The sequence below is a fragment of the Leptonychotes weddellii genome, chromosome X (genome assembly GCF_054177405.1).
Source record: "Leptonychotes weddellii isolate Sample4059 chromosome X, ASM5417740v2, whole genome shotgun sequence".
Taxonomy (NCBI): domain Eukaryota; kingdom Metazoa; phylum Chordata; class Mammalia; order Carnivora; family Phocidae; genus Leptonychotes; species Leptonychotes weddellii.
This window is the reverse complement of record NC_138385.1, coordinates 90,688,898-90,711,033: the sequence shown is the minus strand read 5'-3', so window position 1 is coordinate 90,711,033 and position 22,136 is coordinate 90,688,898. Positions and strand designations below refer to the sequence as shown.

The 22,136-nt window shown below is 37.4% G+C and overlaps 1 protein-coding gene across 8 annotated transcripts in view; it reads left to right on the top strand.

Annotated features, from left to right (window-relative positions):
- The window catches only part of MBTPS2 (membrane bound transcription factor peptidase, site 2), a 48,862-nt gene extending 28,389 nt beyond the window's left edge, over positions 1-20,473 (top strand). The window contains exons 8-14 of one of the 8 annotated variants that reach the window (XR_014141377.1): positions 3,044-3,138; positions 3,502-3,691; positions 5,393-5,468; positions 6,991-7,590; positions 9,155-9,307; positions 12,279-12,335; positions 15,316-20,473. Coding sequence is in view for 1 of the 8 variants with exons in the window: in XM_081809054.1 (XP_081665180.1) it covers positions 3,044-3,138; positions 3,502-3,691; positions 5,393-5,468; positions 6,991-7,213 (584 nt within the window). In the remaining 7 variants the exon portion in view is untranslated. Of the gene's footprint in view, positions 1-3,043; positions 3,139-3,501; positions 3,692-5,392; positions 5,469-6,990; positions 9,909-12,278; positions 12,712-12,931; positions 13,117-15,315 lie in introns of those variants that run through there. The other 7 variants (XR_014141375.1, XR_014141378.1, XR_014141374.1 and 4 more) reach the window with 7 other exon arrangements.
- Positions 20,474-22,136: the final 1,663 nt, after the last annotated feature.

Genomic DNA, 22,136 nt, shown 5'->3' with positions numbered 1-22,136 from the left:
CTCTCTCTCTCATTCTCTCTGTCAAATAAATAAATAAAATCTTTAAAAAAAAAAAAGTGATATCAAATTACTGACTTTCAATTCTGTATTGTATACATTCCTCCAAGAAAAGTTAGTGATCAAACATCAGATGTAAATTTTCTAAATAATTACTAATACAAAGGCAAATGGCATAGAACATCATTTATGTATTCAGTGTATATTGAGTTATGCACCTTATGTAAGATTGAGAAACTTTTTTCTCAAGGAGCTCAATCTAATCAAAGATATAGACCATGTGATAGGGATTAAGGAGTGTACTTGTGATGAGCACTGGGTGATGTATGGAAGTGTTGAATTCCTATATTATATACATGAAACTAGTATTACACTGTGTGCTAACCAATTGGAATTTAAATAAAAACTTTTTAAAAAAAGAAGCAGACCATGCCCATATTATTACGGTACAAGGTTAACTGTACCGTAATGACAGGAATTGGTGGGAGTTATGGGAGTTGGTGGCAGTCAGTCTTGACTGAGAAGATGAGGGCAGGTTTCATAATAGCAGCCCTTCAGTTGGGCCTCAGCAGTAAGTTTAATTTCAGGAGGCCAAAACAGAAATGAACCTTGGTACCATAGACTAGAAAGTGGTCAGGGAACTGCTAGTAATTTGGTTCAGCAAGATAATAGTATGAGATAAGATGATAAAAGAACAGAAGTCTCTCTAGTCTCTCTATTTTAGTCTGTGGAATTTAGACATTATTTGGGAGCAGTGCAATCTTTGGAAGTTTTGAATTAGAGGAGTTAACATTCTTGTAGTTCTACATTGGAAGGTTAATCTGAAGCATTCAGTATGTAAGAAAGGCTTGCATATGCTAGCTAGCTGGTGAGCAAACAAGACAACTAGGATTCTTCAAATGGGTCAGATGAGAGGAAATAGAATCTACATTCGAATGGGAATATATAGGTGGAAAAATAATAAGGAGGTTAAAATTGGTGGGACTTGGCAACTGATCAGAGAGAACACTGAAATTGTAGCCTGTATTGGTAAACAATAAAAAATCCTAAACAACTTTTTGCCTTATACTTTATAATTAGGGCTGATGAATGATTACAGGCACAGGTTTGTCTGTGCCATTAGATATTCACAGTTTGCTTTCATATTTCAGAGACGACTCATTATCCAAAATTTAAATACGTATTCAATTATGCTAAGAAAACAAAACTACCCACACAGCCAAGCAATGCAGAGGAGAAACTGATTTATCAGCCAGTTTGTTTCATCTCTGTTTTGTTCTTCGTTTTATGTTGGCCAAGGAGAGATAGTGACAGTCTAACCAATACAAGATGTCTTCCTCAAATAACCTAGTTTTTCTTTTCTTTTTTTTTTTTTAAAGTAGGCTCCCCACTGGGCGTGGAGCCCAATGCAGGGCTTGAACTCAAGACCCTGAGATCAAGACCTGCGCTGAGATCAAGAGTCAGAAATTTAATGGACTAAGTCACCCAGGCACCCCTCAAATAACCTAGTTTAAAAAAAACTGTTTAGGGGTGCCTGGCTGGCTCAGTCAGTAGAGCATCTGACTCTTTATCTCAGGGTCAGGAGTTCAAGCCAACTGTTGGGTGTAGAGATCACTAAAAAAAAAAAAACTGTTTAAAAACAAACAACAACTGATGGCAAAAATATAAAATCCTTATAAAATCACATTGCATATCTACTAACATTTTCATGCCAGTGTTCCTGAAGACACTCTTGTAATAGAAAAGCTTTTTGTGGTACTAGAAAAATGTACTTTTTTTTTTTTTTTGTAATTCTCTGGTAACTTTGCTCTTGAGTCTATCTTCCTCAGCACATCTGAGTATGGTAGTGTGAATATAAGATTCTAAGTTTAATTGGTCCCTGCTACACATCGATTTATGCTTTACAGGTTTGATATGCTGAATGCAGGAAACCTTCCAAAATAAATACATGCAAATAATTTTTTATCCCACCTGTATCAGTGACTTAGTTTTCTTATTCTGCCCTAGATACAAGTGAGGCAGTCTACCAAAGAACTTTTAAAAATAAATGAATAGGGGTGCCTGGATGGCTCAGTCATTAAGCGTCTGCCTTCGGCTCAGGTCATGGTCCCAGGGTCCTGGGATCGAGCCCCGCATCGGGCTCCTCGCTCTGCGGGAAGCCTGCTTCTCCCTCTCCCACTCCCCTGCTTGTGTTCCCGCTCTCTCTGTGTCTCTCTCTGTCAAATGAATAAATAAAATCTTTAAAAATAAATGAATAATGGCAATAAATAGTTGCCCTGTTTCCATTGTCTTCCAAAAATGGTAACTGGATTACTAGTAGGCTGGCAAATATTGCACATCTCTGGGGTCAAATTGGGCTGCCCTGATTTTATGAGGAAAGCCCCAAGGTAAGCATGGAGGTAAGATAGATATTTGATATAATAGTGATTTTAGGGATGAGAGTCTCTCATCCTCTCGCCCACTCTGCTAACACTAGAACGCAGGAACTCAGTCGTAATCCTGGGTCAGTAGCATTAAAGCCACTAATAGTGGCTCATTAAATATTTGTGCTTGACCTGCTGGAGTCATTGCAAAACCTACTGAGACCCTGGAACTCCAGGTTTATTTGTAGGTAAGTTTATGTGAAGACAGGTAACCGAGGGGAAGTACTGCTTCTTGATTCCAAACTGGACACATCTCTTTTTGTAATATCATGTCCTTTTTTGTACCATAAAATCACTGCAGCAAGTAGCCTGTCAAACTGAACTCTGAATCATATAGTTGTTTCCAAATTTGTGTGCATTTTACTTACTCTTTTTGTCTTTTTTTTTTTGTGGTTCTTTTTTTTTTATTATGTTAATCACCACACATTACATCATTAGTTTTTGATGTAGTGTTCCATGATTCCTTGTTTGCATATAACACCCAGTGCTCCATTCAACACGTGCCCTCTTTAATACCCATCACTAGGCTAACCCATCCCCCCAGCCCCCTCCTTCTTGAAAGCAAAATTTTTATTACAAATGTACTTCTGTATAACAGATTCTAATAAATTATTTCTCTTTAGCATACAAACGGCTAGATGGTTCGACCGAATGCTGTAATAATCACAGCCTCACGGATGTGTGCTTTTCCTACAGAAATAACTTTAATAAGCGTTTGGTGAGTTGTCCCTGAAGCAGTCTTGCTTGTCTGATATAATTTTTACAAAATAATCATATAGAACTAAAATGGAATCTATGAAAATTTTACCTTTTGCTTTGTGTCATTTTATTAAAATTTCTGCATTTCACTTGTCACGTTTCATCTGAGAATCTTTAACAATTTATAGCTGTAATATCTTATTTGGCCGAAGTGGAATACTTGAATCTAATTTATAGTAGGTGCACATAAATGGCATTTCTTCTATATGAATTTTGTTCCTTTTATGCTCTGTGACATAAAAGATATTAAAGAGCTGTAACTTTCTGGTTTTCTTGTTAGTAAATTATTTTTAGTATTGACTAATTAATATTTTGTTCATAGCACACATGTTTACCTGCCCGGAAAGCAGTTGAAGCCACACAAGTTTGTAGAACCAATAAAGATTGTAAAAAAAGTTCAAGTTTCTGTATAATACCTTCTTTGGAAACTCATACTCGCTTAATAAAAGTGAAACATCCACCTCAAATTGATATGTTGTATGTAGGCCATCCACTGCACCTTCACTACACAGGTGAGTATTTATTGTGGTCGACCCTCAGAAAATCATTAAGATGCCATATATTCTCCATGATAGAAACTCAGTACAAATCCTGTGTTAATTTTATTTATTATAAATGTGACCACTTTTCAAAGTCTTATTAACTTGTTGTTAAGCGTTGCGTGAAATTTACCATTAGGAAAATAATCTGCATTTATGAAGCGAGATGGAGCTGAATCCCATGTCTGCCTATGGAGAGTGATGTATTTTCTTTTCACCACCATTTATGCCCAAGTCACATAGATGATTTCTCAGATATTCTCTGAGAGTTTACTAAATCTATCCAAGTTCCCAAAACAGTGGCAAGAGCAACATACCCCAGAGAATGCCAAGAGTCATCATGATAAGACTATAATTTGTGTATAACACATGAATTTTATATGAATATAATTTTCAAAACTGGGCCAGCATAATTGTTTTAACAGTGGCTACATGATTGGACTAAATAGCTTCTCCATATGGCTGAAGATCGTATGGTCCAACTCATTTTGTAGAACAAGAATTTTTTAAGTTCCTTTTTTTATAACAGTTGTATTGAAATATAATTCACATACCATATATTTGACCCTTTTAAAGTATACAACTGAAGAGTTTTTAATATATTCAGAGTTGGGCGCCTGGGTGGCTCAGTTGGTTAAGCGACTGCCTTCGGCTCAGGTCATGATCCTGGAGTCCCTGGATCGAGTCCCACATCGGGCTCCCTGCTCGGCAGGGAGTCTGCTTCTCCCTCTGACCCTCCCCCCTCTCCTGCTCTCTCTCTCTCATTCTCTCTCTCTCAAATAAATAAATAAAATCTTTAAAAAAAAATATATATATATATATATATTCAGAGTTGTGCCACCATCACCAAATCTAGTTCTAGAATATTTTCATCACCCCAAAAAGAAACCCCATATCCATTAAGCAGTCAGTTCTTATTTCCCCCCAACCCCCCCACCTCTTGGCAATCACTAATCTACTTTCTCTTTCTATAAGTTTGCCTGTTCTGCACATTTCATATAAGTAGAATATTTTGTGACTGACTTCTTTCACTTAGCGTAATGTCTTTAAGGTTCATCCATGTTGTAGCATGTGTCAGTATGTCCTTCCTTTTTAGGGCCAAATATTCCATTCTATGAACATACCACATTCTCTTTATTCACTCATCAGTTGATGAACATGTAGGGTTTTTTTGGTTTTTTGGGGGGTTTTTTTGTTTTTTTTTTTGAACATGTAGGTTTTATGTTACGCTTTAAAAGGCTCTCCCATTGCTTTATAGTCATATCCTGAGATACAACCTGGGTCATTCTTCTTATTTATTAATAGTTACAGTGAATGTAATTTTAAGGTTATATCTCTTTGAAGGATAAGGACTCTTGATAAATTCTGGCATAGTTTTTAAGTCAGTCTCTGTATTTAGTAGTCATACTTGGTATATAGTCAGTTTTATCTTATTCTCACCTCCAAATGTAAGTACACTGGGACATGAATTTCTGTATTCCACTATATTTATTAGGTGTTCTAGAATAATTGTTTTTATATGTGGGGCATATAGGCTGCCTGCATATGTTTGGGAAGGGCTTTCTCAACCAATTTAATAGGCTAGCCTAATTTTTGACCATATGGAAAAATTTTTATAATACTGTTGCTTATCTGTATGAACAATATTCATTATTCCTTGTTTTTCTTTTTTAGTGAGCATCACCAGTTTTATCCCACGTTTCAACTTTCTAAGCATAGATCTGCCTGTGGTTGTGGAGACATTTGTCAAGTATCCTTTCTGGTGTGAAGAATGTTTTTAAAAGTGTTACTTGGAACATGATCAGGCTTACCTTGAGTAGAGCATGCATAGACCTTACAAGTACCGATTGATTGCTAACAATTAAAAAGGAGACTTTAAAGTTGAAAAAGATCAGATTGGGTACCTAGAAGGGAAGAAGTCATGGGAGAGAGATCGGTGGGGGAAGGAGAAAAGTTAAGATATAGAAGGAAGGGAACCCAGACTATAAATTGAGAGTTGAATTTACAGATCTAAGACCCTTTAGTAAGTTTATAAAGAATGAAAGCTTCAGTTACTACCACGGTGATGAATTCTGCCCCTTCTGAGCCTGTTAGCTCTGACTAAGTGGAGGAATGCGTAAGGGAGATCGAACTGGTTTCCACTATTAAAATAGCAGTTCAGAGGACAAAATCTTGTGTTCTTTAGCATATTCAGTTTGAATGTAAAACTTGGTTTTTTAAAATTCATCATTATGAAGAATCTGAACAAACCGAACAATTTGTAAGGGTTATTTTTGTCACTTTTTTTTTTTTACTTTCTAGATTTTAAGTTTATTTCTAAGCATGAATCTTTTTTGTTTTTTTAATTCCAGTGTAGTTAACATTACAGTGTTATATTAGTTTCAGGTGCACAACACATATTTTTGTGACTTTCAAATCATTTTCATTTCCTTCCTCAATAATTTGCAAAAAAATGAAAGGGAAAACAAATGAGCAGCTACTGAAAAATATGTACAACCAAGATTGTACCCTGTAGATTACACCTTTGTCTCAGAGATTTATGATAGACATAAGCTTATAGATGATAATAAAATAGAGTGATGTTATATTTATGCTATAACCTTATAGATAATAGTAAAATAGAGTTGAAGCAGCCAAAATCTTTATGTTTCCTAAGATAAGTTAATACTTTGTAAGGATCAAAAAGTGATTTTCCCTTATTTCTAATTGCTTCCACATTCCTTTCCCTCCTTGTGTCATTAGAGGATTACAAAGACTCTGTCTTTCTCTGAGTTTGTTATAGATTGCCTTAGTTTACAAATGGTTGCCCTTTATTTTTCTAGTCAAGGTTTTTGAGCTTTGAAATAATATAAATAATTTGTTTGAAATAGTAGAGATCTGGGGTGCCTAGGTGGCTCAGTCAGTTGAGCGGCCAGCTCTTGGTTTTGGCTCAGGTCATGGTCTCAGGGTTGTGGGATCAAGCCCCTCATGGGGCACCTTGCTCAGCAGGAAGTCTGCTTCAGGATTCTTTCTCTCTCCCCCTCTGCCCCTCCCCCCTGCTTCACCCATGCACCCTCACTCACTCTCTCTAAAATAAATAAATAAATCTTTTTAAAAACAAATAAATACCAGGATCTAAGAAGGAATATCCTGTACTGGTGGGCAGAAATTTAAAGAAAGGAGGGAAGTCAACTATGATCTCAAATGCAGTCCTAGTAAAATATCTTCTTCTGACTATTAGATATGTTTTCCACTCAGACTTCACAGTCGGCTCCTTAACTCATTTTAACCAGGTACCTGATTTCCCTCTCAGGAGCTCTAGCTATTGTTAATGCAGTGCCCTGCTTTGCTTTGGATGGTCAGTGGATTTTAAACTCTTTCCTAGATGCTACCCTTACCTCAGTGATTGGAGACAATGATATCAAAGATCTGATAGGATTTTTCATCTTGCTCGGTGGTAGTGTACTTTTGGCTGCCAACGTGACCCTGGGACTCTGGATGGTTACAGCACGGTAATATTTGCACTCATCTTGCAGAATGATACTTCATATGAAATAGAAAGCATTTCCTTAAAATTACATTTTAACCAACGACTTTAAGCTCCTCCTGTATCAGAATATCCAAACTCTGGGATGGGGGATAAACAGAAGAAATGAAAGGCATAGTCTCTGACTACATCCAACTTTTAAAGACTGAACTTAACAAACTTCAGATGCTTGTGGAACAATTTCTAAACAAGTGAAAATTCATGTTAAACCATTTTGTGTGACTACATATCATATTGCAGTAGTGTAAAGGAGAACAGAATTGGGTGGAATTAATCGGGGAAAACTTTTTGAAAAAGCATCATTAATCCAGATTTGAAGAAGACCAGACTCTGGCCAAGTGGAAGGGTGAGCATTTTCTTGGCCTATATCTCTTGTCCTTTTTCTTAGTTTGAAAAGTATTTTAAGATTTATTGGTATATTATTTTGTACTCTGACAACTGAGGTCTGATTACAATTAATAAAATTCTATGAAAGAATCTGCTGACATGAAAGGGAAAATCTTTGTCAAATGATACCAAATAGGTGAACAAAGTAGGAAGTAGGGCTTACAATGATAAATGCTTTGCCCCACAAAAGTTGCCTCTTTGATAATGTGTCCCCATATGCTCCTAAAGCAGCACTGTGTTCAGACATTCAGACTGAGCTACAAGAAGTATCTTCCACTTGCAGCATGTGAGTTGAGGAAGTTAAAGTTGAGCGTGAGAACTGAGCTTGGTCTTTTAACAGATCACGAGACAGATCTACTGCAGTCCTGGTTACCATTCTCTACAGAGCTTTGAAGCTCGGAACCTTTCCAGGGTAGACGTTTTCTCTTGTGCTGCTGGGGTTATCTGGGGCCTAGGTCCTGGGTTCCTGTCTTCAAGGAGCAACTACCTTAAGCTCTCAACCATACTCTGTTCTCACCAGCAGCTTCCATGTTTCTCTGTATTGAGTAATTAAACACCTAGTCCTTGTTTTCCATCTTTCTCCTAAGCTACCTCTGTGGGTCCACAGAAGACTTGGTAGTACAGTGAGAATGGCTACACATGAGTACAGATGTGGATTTGCCAGAGCCTGGGAACTGACTCTTGAGCCCAAAAGAGCCCTGAGTAGTTCAAGGTCTTTTGGACTGGAGCTGGAGCCCTGGAAGATCCAGGAAGTCACTTCAGGCCACTGTGAACTCTTGGTCTTCTAAGTGTCTGAGCGTGCTGTTCTTTAATGAAAAATATGTGCTTCCCTCATACACTCAAGAACATTAACAACTGTGTACCCAACTTTTTCACTAAGTGAGGCATTCCATGGGGTTCACCTTTTTCTGATCATTGAGCCGCACTTCAGGCAATAAAGGTTTTTAATCATTTTTAAGAAACTCTTTAGACTGTATGCAAGTTTGCCTGCCTTCTTAAATAGAAATTATTTATTGAGTATAATGTTAAGATTTTATTAATGACTTGAGGTCATCAGTTAAACCATACAAGTTATTCGTTTATCCCAGAAAAAAGGTGGTTGTTCTATTCTTAGGTAGATAGTGATTCAGGATCAAAGTCTTAGCAGAGAGCTCAGACCTGTTTAGGTAGTAGAGCTTGGGGAATGCCATGAAATACTTGCATAATTAATTTGATTACATGAACTATGCAGTTTACTAATGAATATGTCGTATATGTGCAGATCAGTTTTTTAAAACAGAAAAAAACTTAAATAGAGGAGCTCCTACCCATTAACTTCTTTTTCTGGGTGGAAAAAAAACAACAACTGCAACAACAACAACCAAACACCTCATTTTCTTGTAGCATTTGAACATCTTGGTCTCTTGCTTCATAGGGTCAGGCTTTGAGAACCACTCTTATTAGGATAATGAGCAGATCAGTCACATTTGTATAGAAATGGCCTCATCGTGTAAAAAAGGAAATGTTGTCTGTTGTCTCTTCAGCTTGATTGTGGGCACTTCTGGAGCAAGGACCATGCCATACTCATCTTTGCATCCCTGGCACAGTGCATGAGACATCATAAATACTTAATAAACATGGTTGAATGGATGATGAATACTGGTATTTATGGATTAGAAAAGCATGTTTCTATTTAAGTAAGCTATGAATAGTATTATTGAATATTTACTGTAAATATGTTAACAAAAAAATAACTTGGAAGGTCTTTGTGTCCCTAGTATATTATCATCTTTATGAAAATAATCCATTTTGGTTCCTGTAGAGCAATTAGAAAAATGAATTACTTTGAGGATTTGAAGAAAATGTACTTTCTGTGTTGTCACGTTCAACAGTACAACTTTATTTTCAGTGTTCCTACTCTACGTTGTTTACATTTTCAGCAGTTTTTTTAACTCACCTACAATATGTAAAGAACGTATATATTCTTTTCATCTCAGTTTGAAAAGACATGCGTTAAACTTGACCTTTTGATGATCGCTCTTATAAGGTCATTGTCTTCTAACAGCAAATTTTAAACAAGTACTTCATGGATACATGGCTTTCAGTCATCAGTTTGTCCTATGGTATTTATTGAATGTCCACATACTAATTGATGGTGCACAGGTATTTTTTTCTACAGATCTTTCGACTGTGCTGTAATTCATTCTTAGTATTCAAGTTGAAGATACCATAGTTGCTGGCATTTGATGTTTAGCAATAAAAGAATAAATGTGTACCAGCACTCTATCTTTTATCATATTTATGTGTTGTCTTTTTTTAAAAAAAACCATTCTATCAAAAGTGTTCCCTTTACATACAGTATGATCTTTGTTGTTTTAAATTCTTGTTTCTAAAAGCAGCCTTCAGTTTTCACTCAAGCAGTCCTTATATGAAAGTTGTTGCCGGCCACAGAAGGAAGTCTTTTTTTTTTTTTAAGATTGTATTTATTTATTTGAGAGAGAGAGAAAGCAAGAGAGCACAAGCAGTGGGGAGAGGGAGAAGCAGACTCCCCACTAAGCAGGGAGCCTGACGTGGGGCTCAATCCTAAGACCCTGGGATCATGACCTGAGCCGAAGGCAGACACTTAACTGACTGAGCCACCCAGGTGCCCCAAAAGAAGTCTTTTTTAAATAAGATTCCTGAGCTCTTACTAGTGTTTTGGAAATGACCTGTTTATGGATGAAGAAAGAGGACTATCACGTTTCCTTTCAATAGTGTCTGACAGAAGTCTTCTCTAAGTTAGCCTGTTTCTTAGGAATTCATGGAAAAGTATTTCAACTCTGACATTTGGTTCGTCTTGACCTTTTGCTCTAGCACTTCCTCCCTTGTCCACAGGACCAGCCTCAATCTCTCTCTCCCTCTCCTTTTCTCTCTCTCCCTCCCACTCTCTCTCTCTTTCCCTCTCTATGCCACCCCCCCCCACACACACACACATAGGCACATAATCTCTTTCTAGATTACCTAAAATCCAGATAAAATAGGCTGGAAATTTAGCCCAAATCCTCATTGGCTAGCATCATTCCACGCCTCCTTTTTGCCTCTGATCCCATTCTACTACAGTTAAGAGCCACAAGACTAGATGACTGATTATCTAAACCACTTTTTTTTTAGCAGCTTGAGATAGAATTAAATACCATAAAATTCACCTGTTTAATGTGTACAATTCACTGTAAACTCTTTCTTTTAATGACTACTCAAACAATAGTATACATAGGCTTTAGTATAATCTAACCTTTTAAGCAAATGAGCATGTGATAAAAGACTGGGAAGAAAGAAAATGTTTCATTTATTTCACAGCTTTTAACTCTGAGGTGGTTTTCAGTACTGGAATAGAGTTGAATAACAAATCATTTTTAAGGTTAAGCATGTAGAGGGGTGCCTGGCTGGCTCAGTCAGTAGAGTATGCAGCTCTTGATCTTGGGGTTGTGAGTTCAAGTCCCATGTTGGGTGTAGAGATTACTTAAAGATAAAATCTTAAAAAAAACAAAAAAAGGTAAAACATGTGATGGCACCTTGGGTGGCTCAGTCGGTTAAGCATCTGACTCTTGATTTTGATTCAGATCATGACTCAGGGTTGTGAGATCGAGCCCTGTGTTGGGCTCTGCACTGGGTGTGGAGCTTGCTTGAGTCTTTCTCTCTCCCTCGCCCTCTGTCCCTCCCTCCCTAAAAAAAAAGATAAAGCATGTGGATATATTTTCTTTGAGACAATACGCCTTTTTAATTGGTGTATTTGCAAGCTGCTCTTGCTGTTTTGGTCATACTAATTTGAATAATCCATTGTATATTTTATCAGACCATGGCAAATGAATTCAATGAAAGGAAAGTCTCTATTTCAAAACCTAATGCCACAACAGATTATACTCAGGGTGGAAGTAGGGAAAAAATGGCTAAAGGAAGCTGCAATTCTAATTACCAAGCAGGTTATATTGCCTAATTTCCCAATGAAGAGAGACAAAAACATCCTTATAGCTTAGTTTTATTTAGCTAAAGATTGAAGGATATTCAATAATTGTCCCTTCTTATTAAATGACCATTTCTCAAATTTTTCTACTGATGTGCTCCTGACACCTTAGAGAAGGGAAAAACTCAGAAAGATCTAAGAGTAGAACCCTATAATTGGCTTCCATCCTACAAAATTGAAGTCTTGCTTTATCTTAAATTTATGTAAATTTTACACTCAGCACTTCCTCCCTTGTCCACAGGACCAGCCTCAATCTCTCTCTCCCTCTCCTTTTCTCTCTCCCCCTCCCACTCTCTCTTTCCCTCTCTATGCCACCCCCCCCCCCACACACACATAGGCACATAATCTCTTTCTAGATTACCTAAAATCCAGATAAAATAGGCTGGAAATTTAGCCCAAATCCTGATTGGCTAGCATCATTAGACAGTAGTATCATAAAGCCAGTTCTCTTAAAGATATGAAACTCTAAACTGTGAAAGAATTAGATGCTAAGAATATTAATATTTTTTTCATGTGTCCCTAAAACACATTGGTAGAAGTAGTTTATAACAGCTGGTCTGTAGACTAGTGACAGTCTGTGGTGGTATTGTTGTCTATTTCTAGTGAAATGAGAAAAGTATGTTATATCTAATTACAAAATAAGGAAAATGTATTTGTGTTGTTATAAGGTGCCTGCTGTCCTTTATCAAGAAGCTCTCCTTTATTTGGATTATGGAAACACATACGTAAGTTCACTTAGCCCTTCTAGATTGCTCTGCAGAATGTCTCTCTAACTGACCCTCATCAGCAAGGCATTAGGGTTCCATGTTTCCCCATGCCCTTACCTCCACTTGAATTGTCTGACTTTTCATTGGGTACAAAATGACATTTCCTTTTAATTTGCATTTCTCAGATTAACAAAGTTGCGCATCCATATACTTGTTTAGTTGCTTAGATTTTTCGTTTTGCCAGTTGCTTATTGATACCCTTTGCTGGTTGTCCATTGAGTTTACTAAATTTTTCCTATTGATCCGTAAGAATTTTTTGTATATTCTAGATTAGGAGTCAACAAACTGTAGCCTGCAAGCCAAATCCCGCTCACCACCTATTTGTGTAAACAAGGTTTTCTTTTTTTTTTTTTTTTTAAAGATTTTTATTTATTTATTTGAGAGAGAGAATGAGACAGAGAGAGCACACGAGAGGGGGGAGGGTCAGAGGGAGAAGCAGACTCCCCGCCGAGCAGGGAGCCCGATGTGGGACTCGATCCCGGGACTCCAGGATCATGACCCGAGCCGAAGGCAGTCGCTTAACCAACTGAGCCACCCAGGCGCCCCTAAACAAGGTTTTCTTACAACATAGCCACATTCAGGGGCGCCTGGGTGGCTCAGTCTGTTGAGCCTCCGACTCTTGACTTTGGCTTAAGTCGTTATCTTGGGGTCTTGAGATCAAGCCCCTCTTTGGGCTCCGCACTCATTGGGGAGTCCACTGGAGATTCTCTCTCTCCCTCTGCCCCTCCCCCTGCCCTTTCTCTCTCTGAAATAAATAAATCAATATTTTTTTAAAAAAGAACACAGCCACATTCATTCATTTATATATTGTGTATGGCTGCTTTCATGCTACAACAGCAGAGTTGAGCAGTTGCAAGAAAGACCGTATAATCCCCAAAGCCTAAAATATTTACTATATAACTGTTTACAGAACAGCCCATGTTTTATATATCAATCTCTTGTCCATTTTAGATGTTGCAAATAATTTTTACCAGTCTGTCACCCATTTATAAGTTTTATTTATGAGGTTTTGTTGTTGAATGAGTATCTTTAGTTTGATATAGTCAAATCCATTAATTTTTTGATTGTTTCATGAATCATTTTGATTCATTCACTGAAAAAGTGCTGTCCTATCCCAAAGTCACAATAACATCCTACACTTTCTTCTATTTGCTTTAGAGTTGTACTTTCACAATGAGATCTTTGATTTCTAGAATGTATGGTGTGAGGTAGGAAATCCAGGTTCCAGGTTTATTTTTCTATGTAGCATGAACTATTTTTAAAACAGATATAACAGTATTTTCCTTTTTAAGATTGTTAAAGCAGTTTACATGAAATTCTTTTTTTTTTTTTAAAGATTTTATTTATTTATTTGAGAGAGAGAGTGAGAGAAAGAAAGAGCACAAGAGGGGGGAGCGGGAGAGGGAGAAGCAGACTCCCTGCTGAGCAGGGAGCCCGATGCGGGACTCGATCCCGGGACTCCAGGATCATGACCTGAGCCGAAGGCAGTTGCTTAACCAACTGAGCCACCCAGGTGCCCTACATGAAATTCTTAACATGGTGCCTGGCATATTCAAGATATTATGTACTTAAATTACTTATTTTCATAATGCAGAATTATGACATAAATTTTCCCTGATATCCCTGATCACATTGGTGTCAGATCCTGCCTCTTTTTGATATGCCTTCTTGGCTTCCACTGCCTTCAGCCTCGCTCTGGTTGTCCAGAATGTCTTCCAGGCCTTGACCCTTTTAAATAGTTCTTCCTCCAATTAAAATGAACCAAAAATCATAATACTTAAGGTGTTGGCTAAAGATTTTGCTCACTGAAACTATTCAAAATAACTGTGTTTGTGGGTATGTGTATTAATACCAGCCAGGCACCCCTGAACATGACATAATTAACCAACCCCTACTATTTCCAATTTTGCAATGTTATAAACAAAGCAGTGAGGAATATACTTATAACTAAATCTTTTTGCATATCTATGATTTTTTGGATAATTCTACAAACTCTTAAGATAATCTTAAAAGAAAAATTACTTTCTCGAAATGTGAACATTTTATATATACATATCGCCTTATTGCATTTACATTTTTTTCTCTTAATTGGATATGCAAACAGCATCCCATTTTAATTTTCATTTCTTTGTTTAGAAAAAAGTTAAACATTTTTAAATGTATTTATTGGCCATTGTGTTATTTTTGTTTATTCCCATCCTTTGCCCATTTTTCCTGGGAGTGATTATTGTCTTACTGCTTTTCATCATAAGCTCAGCTCTGCCATTTGATTTGTTACATGTGAATAAATTAAAACCTCATTTAAGTATAATGCTAATGCTTATTTTTATGTTTTTATATATCATGATCTGTTAAGCTTTGCCTTATGTTTTCCACCTTTGGTGAAATGTTTTCAAAGTCTTCTCAAGATTTTATAAATATTCACAAACATTTTATGATCATTTTATGACTTCATTTTTTCAAATATTATAATCTTTAATTTACATGCAATGTATTTTGATGTTGGTGCAAAGTAGGAATATAATCTTGTGTTTTGTTATCCCTAAATGATTAGCCAGTCATCTCAAAGGAGATGGTTAGTCTTAAGAGCTATTTCATGCCAGCCAGGAGGAGACATAAATTTATATCCTTTTGAGAGAATGGCTATAATAAGTGAAATTATCTCTCATTTAATAAACCATTCTTATTTATATAGGAGGCAGCTATTTATTATTTACTTTTTCAATTCAGTAATACAGTGAATTGAGAATATGTCTTGTACTTTGACAAGAGTCCTTAAATCATTTTTTTCCCTAAGGTGTTTTTAGTTTTATTGAAATAGTGTTTCTCATTCCTAAGCAATATAGATTAGCAATCTGGAGATTATCCTTAATTATATCATTATCTAAAGGTACTGTCTTCATCAACGTCTTAATTAAAATATTTTTTTGCTTCTTAGATTTTCAAGCTTTAATTCCTCTCTCTGTGGATTGTTTAATATTAGTCTTTAAAGGTTTAAAAAAAGATCTGTCTTTGAAATAGATGTCCTGATTTTAAAGTAAGTATCTTCTCTTCATCTGTTTTAATTATATAATGATTAAGTTTGGAACACTGCATTCCTTGATTATTTGTTCAAATATATGCATTTTTAGTCATAATTTAAAATCATGAAAATAAGAGGTAATGAGGATACTATGAATTTGTATTTTATTTCTTATAAAGTTTGAACAAGTGTGCTTTTTTCCCCATTTAAAATGTTTTTCTTCTGAGATCATTGTAGTTGGTTTTTAAATTTGCCAAATTTTAGAATATGACTCTTGTAAATATGCTACTCTAGGAGATGGTTATTGGATTTAAAAGTTTCCATTTTTCTTGCTTAACCCCATTCTGTAGTCACTAGAACTGATACAAATATTCTTTCATTCATTTAAGAAATATTTATTGCATACTTACTGTGTTCTTGGCACTATTCTGGGCTCCAGGGATATAGCAATAAATAAGACAGTTTTTCTTTTTTGTATTTTGTAAGGAAAAAAACCATTTATTTTTACAACAATAAATATATGCTAAGCATTACTAAGTGTTGCAGGCATGGGGTGGCAAGAGATTAAGCCAAGAAGGTTAGCAGAGGCCAGGTCTTAGAAATATGTTATGGACTTTAGTCTTAATTGCAAATGGAAGTCACTGGAAGTCTCAAGCAAAAGAGTGACATAATCACATTTGCATTTTGGTGGATCACCTTGACTAAGGATAAAGGATAGATTGGAGGGAGGCAAGGAAATTGGTTAGGAGACGATTTCACTAATCTTGGCAAGAGATGATGGTGATATAAAATAGGATGGTGACAGTAGAGGTTGAAAGAGAGAAGAGAACAAATCAAAAGTAGGATCCACTATATTTGATGGTTTCATGTGGTTTAGATTCAGGAAGGAGTCAAGAAGACTTCAGGTTTCTGGCTTGGACAATTGAATGGTGGCTAGGAAACATCAGAAAAGGAGCAGTTCAATTTGGAACTCTTGAGTTTGATGGCCTGGGAGAATTTTAAGTGGTTTGTTGGACGTACAGGTCTGGAACTCTGTAGAAATTAGTTGGAGACACCATGTATAAGCTGATTTACCACAAATACGTAATTAAACCCATGGGAGTGGATAGTCTAGGGAGAGAAGGAAAGGAAAAGGAAAGAGAAGGTGTCCTAGGATAAAGCACTCAGGAACACCAGCATTTAGGTAAAAAGGGTACAAGGAAGAGGAAAAATGAACTTTAGAAAATTAGGAAGAAAACCACAAGTGAGAGTTTGGTATTAGAGAAACAAAGGGAAGAGAATGTGTCAAGATGTCAATAATGTGAGATGGTACTGAGAGAGGCTGCCAAATGTCCATGGGCTTTAGCAGTTCATAGGTGATCTTGAGAGAGCAGCCCCAGTACAGCACAGAAAGCTGAGCCAGGTTGTAGTGGATGGAGTGGAGTGGGGGTGCAGGGAGAGACTGCAAATGCAGAAAACGCACCCAAGAAGTTCCATTTGGGGGGTGCCTGGCTGGTTCAGTCTGTTGGGCGTCCGACGTGATTTTGGCTCAGGTCATGAGCTTGGTGTCGTGGGATGGAACTGTGGGCACGGTGTGGAGTCTGCTTGAGATTCTCTCTCCCTCTCCCTTTGCCCCTCTCCCCACTCGTACTTGGTGCTTGCTCTCTCTCTCTCTCTCTCAAATAAGTAAATAAATAAAATCTTGAAAAACAAAGTTCTATTTGGAAGGGGTGGGGAGAACTGGGACTTGGTGAAGGATGTAGAGGAAAGTGTCAGTATTGTTGTCATTGTTTAGCACTAGGAAAATCGTGGGCATGTTTTTGGTGCTGATGGGAAGAACCTAAGAAAAAGAAAGTAGATCATCAAGGGAGGAGATTGGGCTCTAGAGCACAAGTAGAGCAAGAGCCTTCAGCAAGAGAGATGCCCTGTCTAAGAGAGGGAAAGAGAAAACATGGATACAGTTATCCTGAATCCTAAGTGTCTAGAACAGTGCTTGGCACAGAATAGGCACTCTAGAAATCCTTGTTGAGTAATATGGAGCTCTCATATAGCTGCAAGGAGCAGTTTAGCCAACCCCCTTCTAGATAAGACATACTGTCAGAGGCAATTGAAGAACAGGTACAGAGTGCTCAGCTCTGGGATAATAGCATTGAATTTCCTGATTTTGAAAATGTTCTCTGTTTACCTAAGTTCTCGGGAAACACAGGGCTGAAGTATAGAAGTTGAAAGGGTCCAGAATAAGACTCTGTGGCATAAAAATTATTTTGAGCTGAAAACGTTTGAGTTCCTAAAATGCCTTATCTGCCTAAAAGCAGAGCTTCCCAAAGGAACTCAATTGTCATAAATCTCCTACCCAGGAGCACCTGTAATCTTCTCAAACAGGCATTGATACAAAACTATCATATCTCCCACCAGTTCTTCTAGGGGCCCATTCATCTTTCCAGAAGGTTACTTGTTTTTTCGTAAGTGCCCTTTCTTTCCTCCTTCTAAGAAGTCATTTATTCTCCCAGAAGTGACCTTCTGCCCCTACCCATCCCCTGTTAGATGCCAGATAAGCCCCAAATTCTGACTGCCTTGAGTCACATTTCTTTGTGAACTCCTGTGCTGTGTGTGTAAATAAATCTGTTTTTCCTCTTGTTCATCTGTCTTTTGTCAGTTTAATTTGCAGACATCAAGTCATTAACCTAAGAGAGTAGAGGAAGTTTTTTCTCTCTGATAGACTAAAGGGGCATGATGTGTAAAACTTACACTCACATGGTTCAGAGAGAGAGATAATAAAGCCAAAATGGCAAAATATGGGGGCGCCTGGGTGGCTCAGTCGGTTAAGCGTCTGCCTTTGGCTTGGGTCATGATCCCTGGGTCTTGGGATCGGCACATCGGCATGGGGCTCCCTGCTCCACAGGGAGCCTGCTTTTCCCCTCTCCCTCTGCCTGCCACTCCCCTTACTTGTGTTCTCGCTCTCTCTGTCAAATAAATAAATAAATCTTTTTTTAAAAAATGGCAAAATGTTAACAATTGTTGAATCTCGATGAAGGGCATGAGGGAGTCATTTGTATTCTTTTTTTTCCTTTGTATTCTTCTTGAAATTTTTGTTTGAAATTGCTTCAAAATAAAATGATTTTTTTAAAGAAGAACCAGCTTCTGCATTTATTGAATCTCCACTTTTTAACTTTCTATTTTACTTTATTTCCAATTTCAACACTTTATTTCCAGTTTCCTGTGAATGGCAAGCATGAGGAATTTTAAAGACAGAGCTGCTTTTTGGATTTGGGCAAATTATGTCTCTGTGTTTTAATTTCTTCTTTTTGAGAATAATACCTACAAAACTTTGCTATATTAACTGAAATAGTCACACAATCGGCACTCATAAATGTTTTTCCCTACCTTTCCAGGACCTGTTCAAATCACGGTGCCCTTATGAAACCTTCCCTCATCACCTCCATGATAAAACTTATTTTGTATTGCCCCATACATTTAACTAAGTGGCTTTTTCATACATTACATCTTTGAATTCTCCCAATAACCTTCCAGTCATTTGCTTTGCCTTATAGATTAGGACATTTAATGAAGTTAAATGACTTGGCTAGGATCACACAGTCAGTAGACATGCAAGGATGAGAACTCAGGTTCTTTTAGTTCCAAGTCTTGTGTTCTTTGTTACACCATAATTTGATATTTCTCCTCAAGTGTTTTTTTTTAATTGTGGTAAAATATACATAACATAAAATTTGCCATTTTAGCCATTTTAATTGTACAGTAGTAAGTACATTCACATTGTTGTGCAACCATCACTACTGTCCATCTCCACAATTCTTCATCTTGAAAAACTGAAACTCCATACCCATTAAGCAATAACTCCCCCCTTCCAACAGCCCCTGAAAACCACCATTTTACTTTGTGTCTCTATGAGTTTGACTATTCTGGGTACCTCATATGAGTGGAATCATAGAGTATATGGCCTTTTGTTACTGTCTTATTTAACTTAGCCTAATGTCCTCAAGGTTTATCCATTTTATAGCATGTGTTCTTCCCAAGTTTTATAAATATTTGTGCTCATGGCATTCACCTGTGACCCCATGTGTCCTTGAGGGCTGTGACTCTTTGCCTACCCTTGGTATGGCCACCCACAGTGCCTAGTTCATAACAGTAGTCAATGAGCTCTCTTGAGTGGATGGCTAAGGCCACTCTAAAGGAGAAAATGATCCTCCTCTTATACGGTATATTCCAATTTCACACCTACCCTCAGCTACTGGAGACAAGGAGATGGATGAGCATAATTGTTCTCTCTACTATTGCAGTGGAAGGCCAGACATTTAACATAAGAAGTTTCCCCGTGGTTGGAAGGATGGCAGGCACATAAATTTTAGTCATGTACAGTTAGCTCCCTGCTCACTGTAAAAATCATATATGCGGTAGTCTTTAAAAAGAGGGAAAAAAATCTTTTAGTAATATGAGTTGAGTGAGAGTTTGGTAATGTTTTTTTCCTCCCCTGAGAAAAATAAAAGTGACTCACCACATTATGGTAAGAATGAACTCTTTGGATGATTGGTCATCAATCTTTGATGTCATCTGAGTGTGCTGAAGATGCATTTGCCTTGTCATGCTATTTGATTATTACATAGTTCCTACACACATTAAAGGATAAAAAGAGGAGAAATGGAATAAGAAATATTTTGATATTTAGCTCTGCCACCTACTCGTGATTTCCAGAAGGGGAAGTCCCTTCTCACTAGCAGGCCCATGCCTCCGCCTCTGTGGAGCAGCAGAACTTCAAGGGCCAACCTGGCTTCAGAGCCAAGAGACAATGTAGCCTGGTCAGCAGCAGCCCCAAGAAACTCGAAGGTCTTCATCCCCTTGTCTAACAGCAGATTGCTGGACCACATGCCACCAGTCCCACTCCTGAAGCAGAACATTCAAGGAGGATGTCCAAAAAGCAGAGGCCACCTACTCCCCAGGAAGAAAGGCTATGCTTCAACCAGCCTAACTCTACCTCAAGAAAAGGCACCCAGAAGAGACGCAACCTGAGGGATTCATCCAAATGTTTCTGCCAGGACCTCTAGCACACTTTGGACACTGGAGGCATAAGGTGATTGGACGCAACCTGAAAAGTAAAGTTGTTGAATATACTAAATGACTTCCCTCTGCGTGTCTACAAAAACACCAGTAGCACATTTTTCGAACATGCAAGCTCTGTGGAGATCAACACACAGGATCTCAAAGGATCTTCCTTACTAAAGGGAAATCAATCAGGCTTTTATTTTAGCAACCTACTTATAACCTTAATCTACTTGTGGTTGTTTTATGTAGTATTAAATATTTCTCATACTGGATTGGATTTCTTAAATCTCATTTTTTATTTTCAAATCAAAACGGGAAATATAGGGGTGCCTAGGTGGCTCAGTCGGTTAAGCATCTGCCTTTGACTCAGGTCATGATCCCAGGGTCCTAAGATCGAGCCCCACATCGGGCTCTGTTCTCCCTCTCCCTCTGCCCTTACCCCCCCACTCATGTTCTCGCACACTCTCTCTCTCTCAAATAAATAAATAATCTTAAAAAAAAATCTGCCTGAGCCAAGAGATAAGCCGGAAAACGAACCCAACTAGAAAGTTTGAGGTCAAAATGGAGGCAACCAGTCTTTCGTTTTCAATTATGTCATATAATCCATGTTTCCAATTGTGTCCTGCTATAAGGAATACGGATTCTTATTGAATTTATGCAAATATATATTGCCATAAAAATATAAGAATACTCGGGATGCCTGGCTGGCTCAGTCGGTGGAGCATGTGACCCTTGATCTCAGGGTTGTGAGTTCAAGCCTCACGTTGGGTGTAGAGATTACTTAAAACTAAGATCTTTTTAAAAAAGTTAAAAATCTTAAAAAAAAGAACACTCACTGACAGTTTCTGAATTCTGGAGGGATCAGGTAGGGACAAAAGATGTTTTAATTTGTTCACAAAGGTATATTTTATCAAATTGCTATAAATCAGTAAGCTTAAGAGTATTTTTTTTAATTTGGAAAAACAAAGCACTTTTTTAAAAGTCAGCAATGTTTTAAACAGAAAGTCATAAAAATTACATTTACCCTCTTCAGTTCATGCAGTTCCATGTTATTACTTTTTGTTCTGCTTAAATCCAGTTTTCTCCCTAGTTTTAGAAATTCTTAGTTCACTTTTAGGATCTTTTTTTTTTTTAAGATTTTTTTATTTCTTTATTTGACAGAGAGAGACACAGCAAGAGAGGGAACACAAGCAGGGGGAGTGGGAGAGGGAGAAGCAGGCCTCCCGCGGAGCAGGGAGACTGATGCGGGGCTCGATCCCAGGACCCTGAGATCATGACCTGAGCTGAAGGCAGACGCCTAACAACTGAGCCACCCAGGTGCCCCTCACTTTTAGGATCTTAAGGTTATCAGGAACCTATACTCAGAGGTTTTCTATGAGTATCTTTTAATATGAAACACATTTGCAACAGCATCAGAGTAAAACAGTAACTGTAAATGAACATTTCAAGTTAATAACATACCGGACATTGGATTTCTAGGAGTTTTATACCATTTTTAGAACACTTATCTTAATAAGATATCTATACAAATATAATCTAAGAGGGTTTAGTACCACTTATTTGACAATGCTTCTCATGTAATTTAACATACCAAATAAGCCTAATTAGTTTAATGTCTCACAAAATCTTTGAAATGTTCCATGAGCCCTTTGTAACACCTCAGATTGTGGCCAAAAGACTATTTTAGAATTTGATTTTGT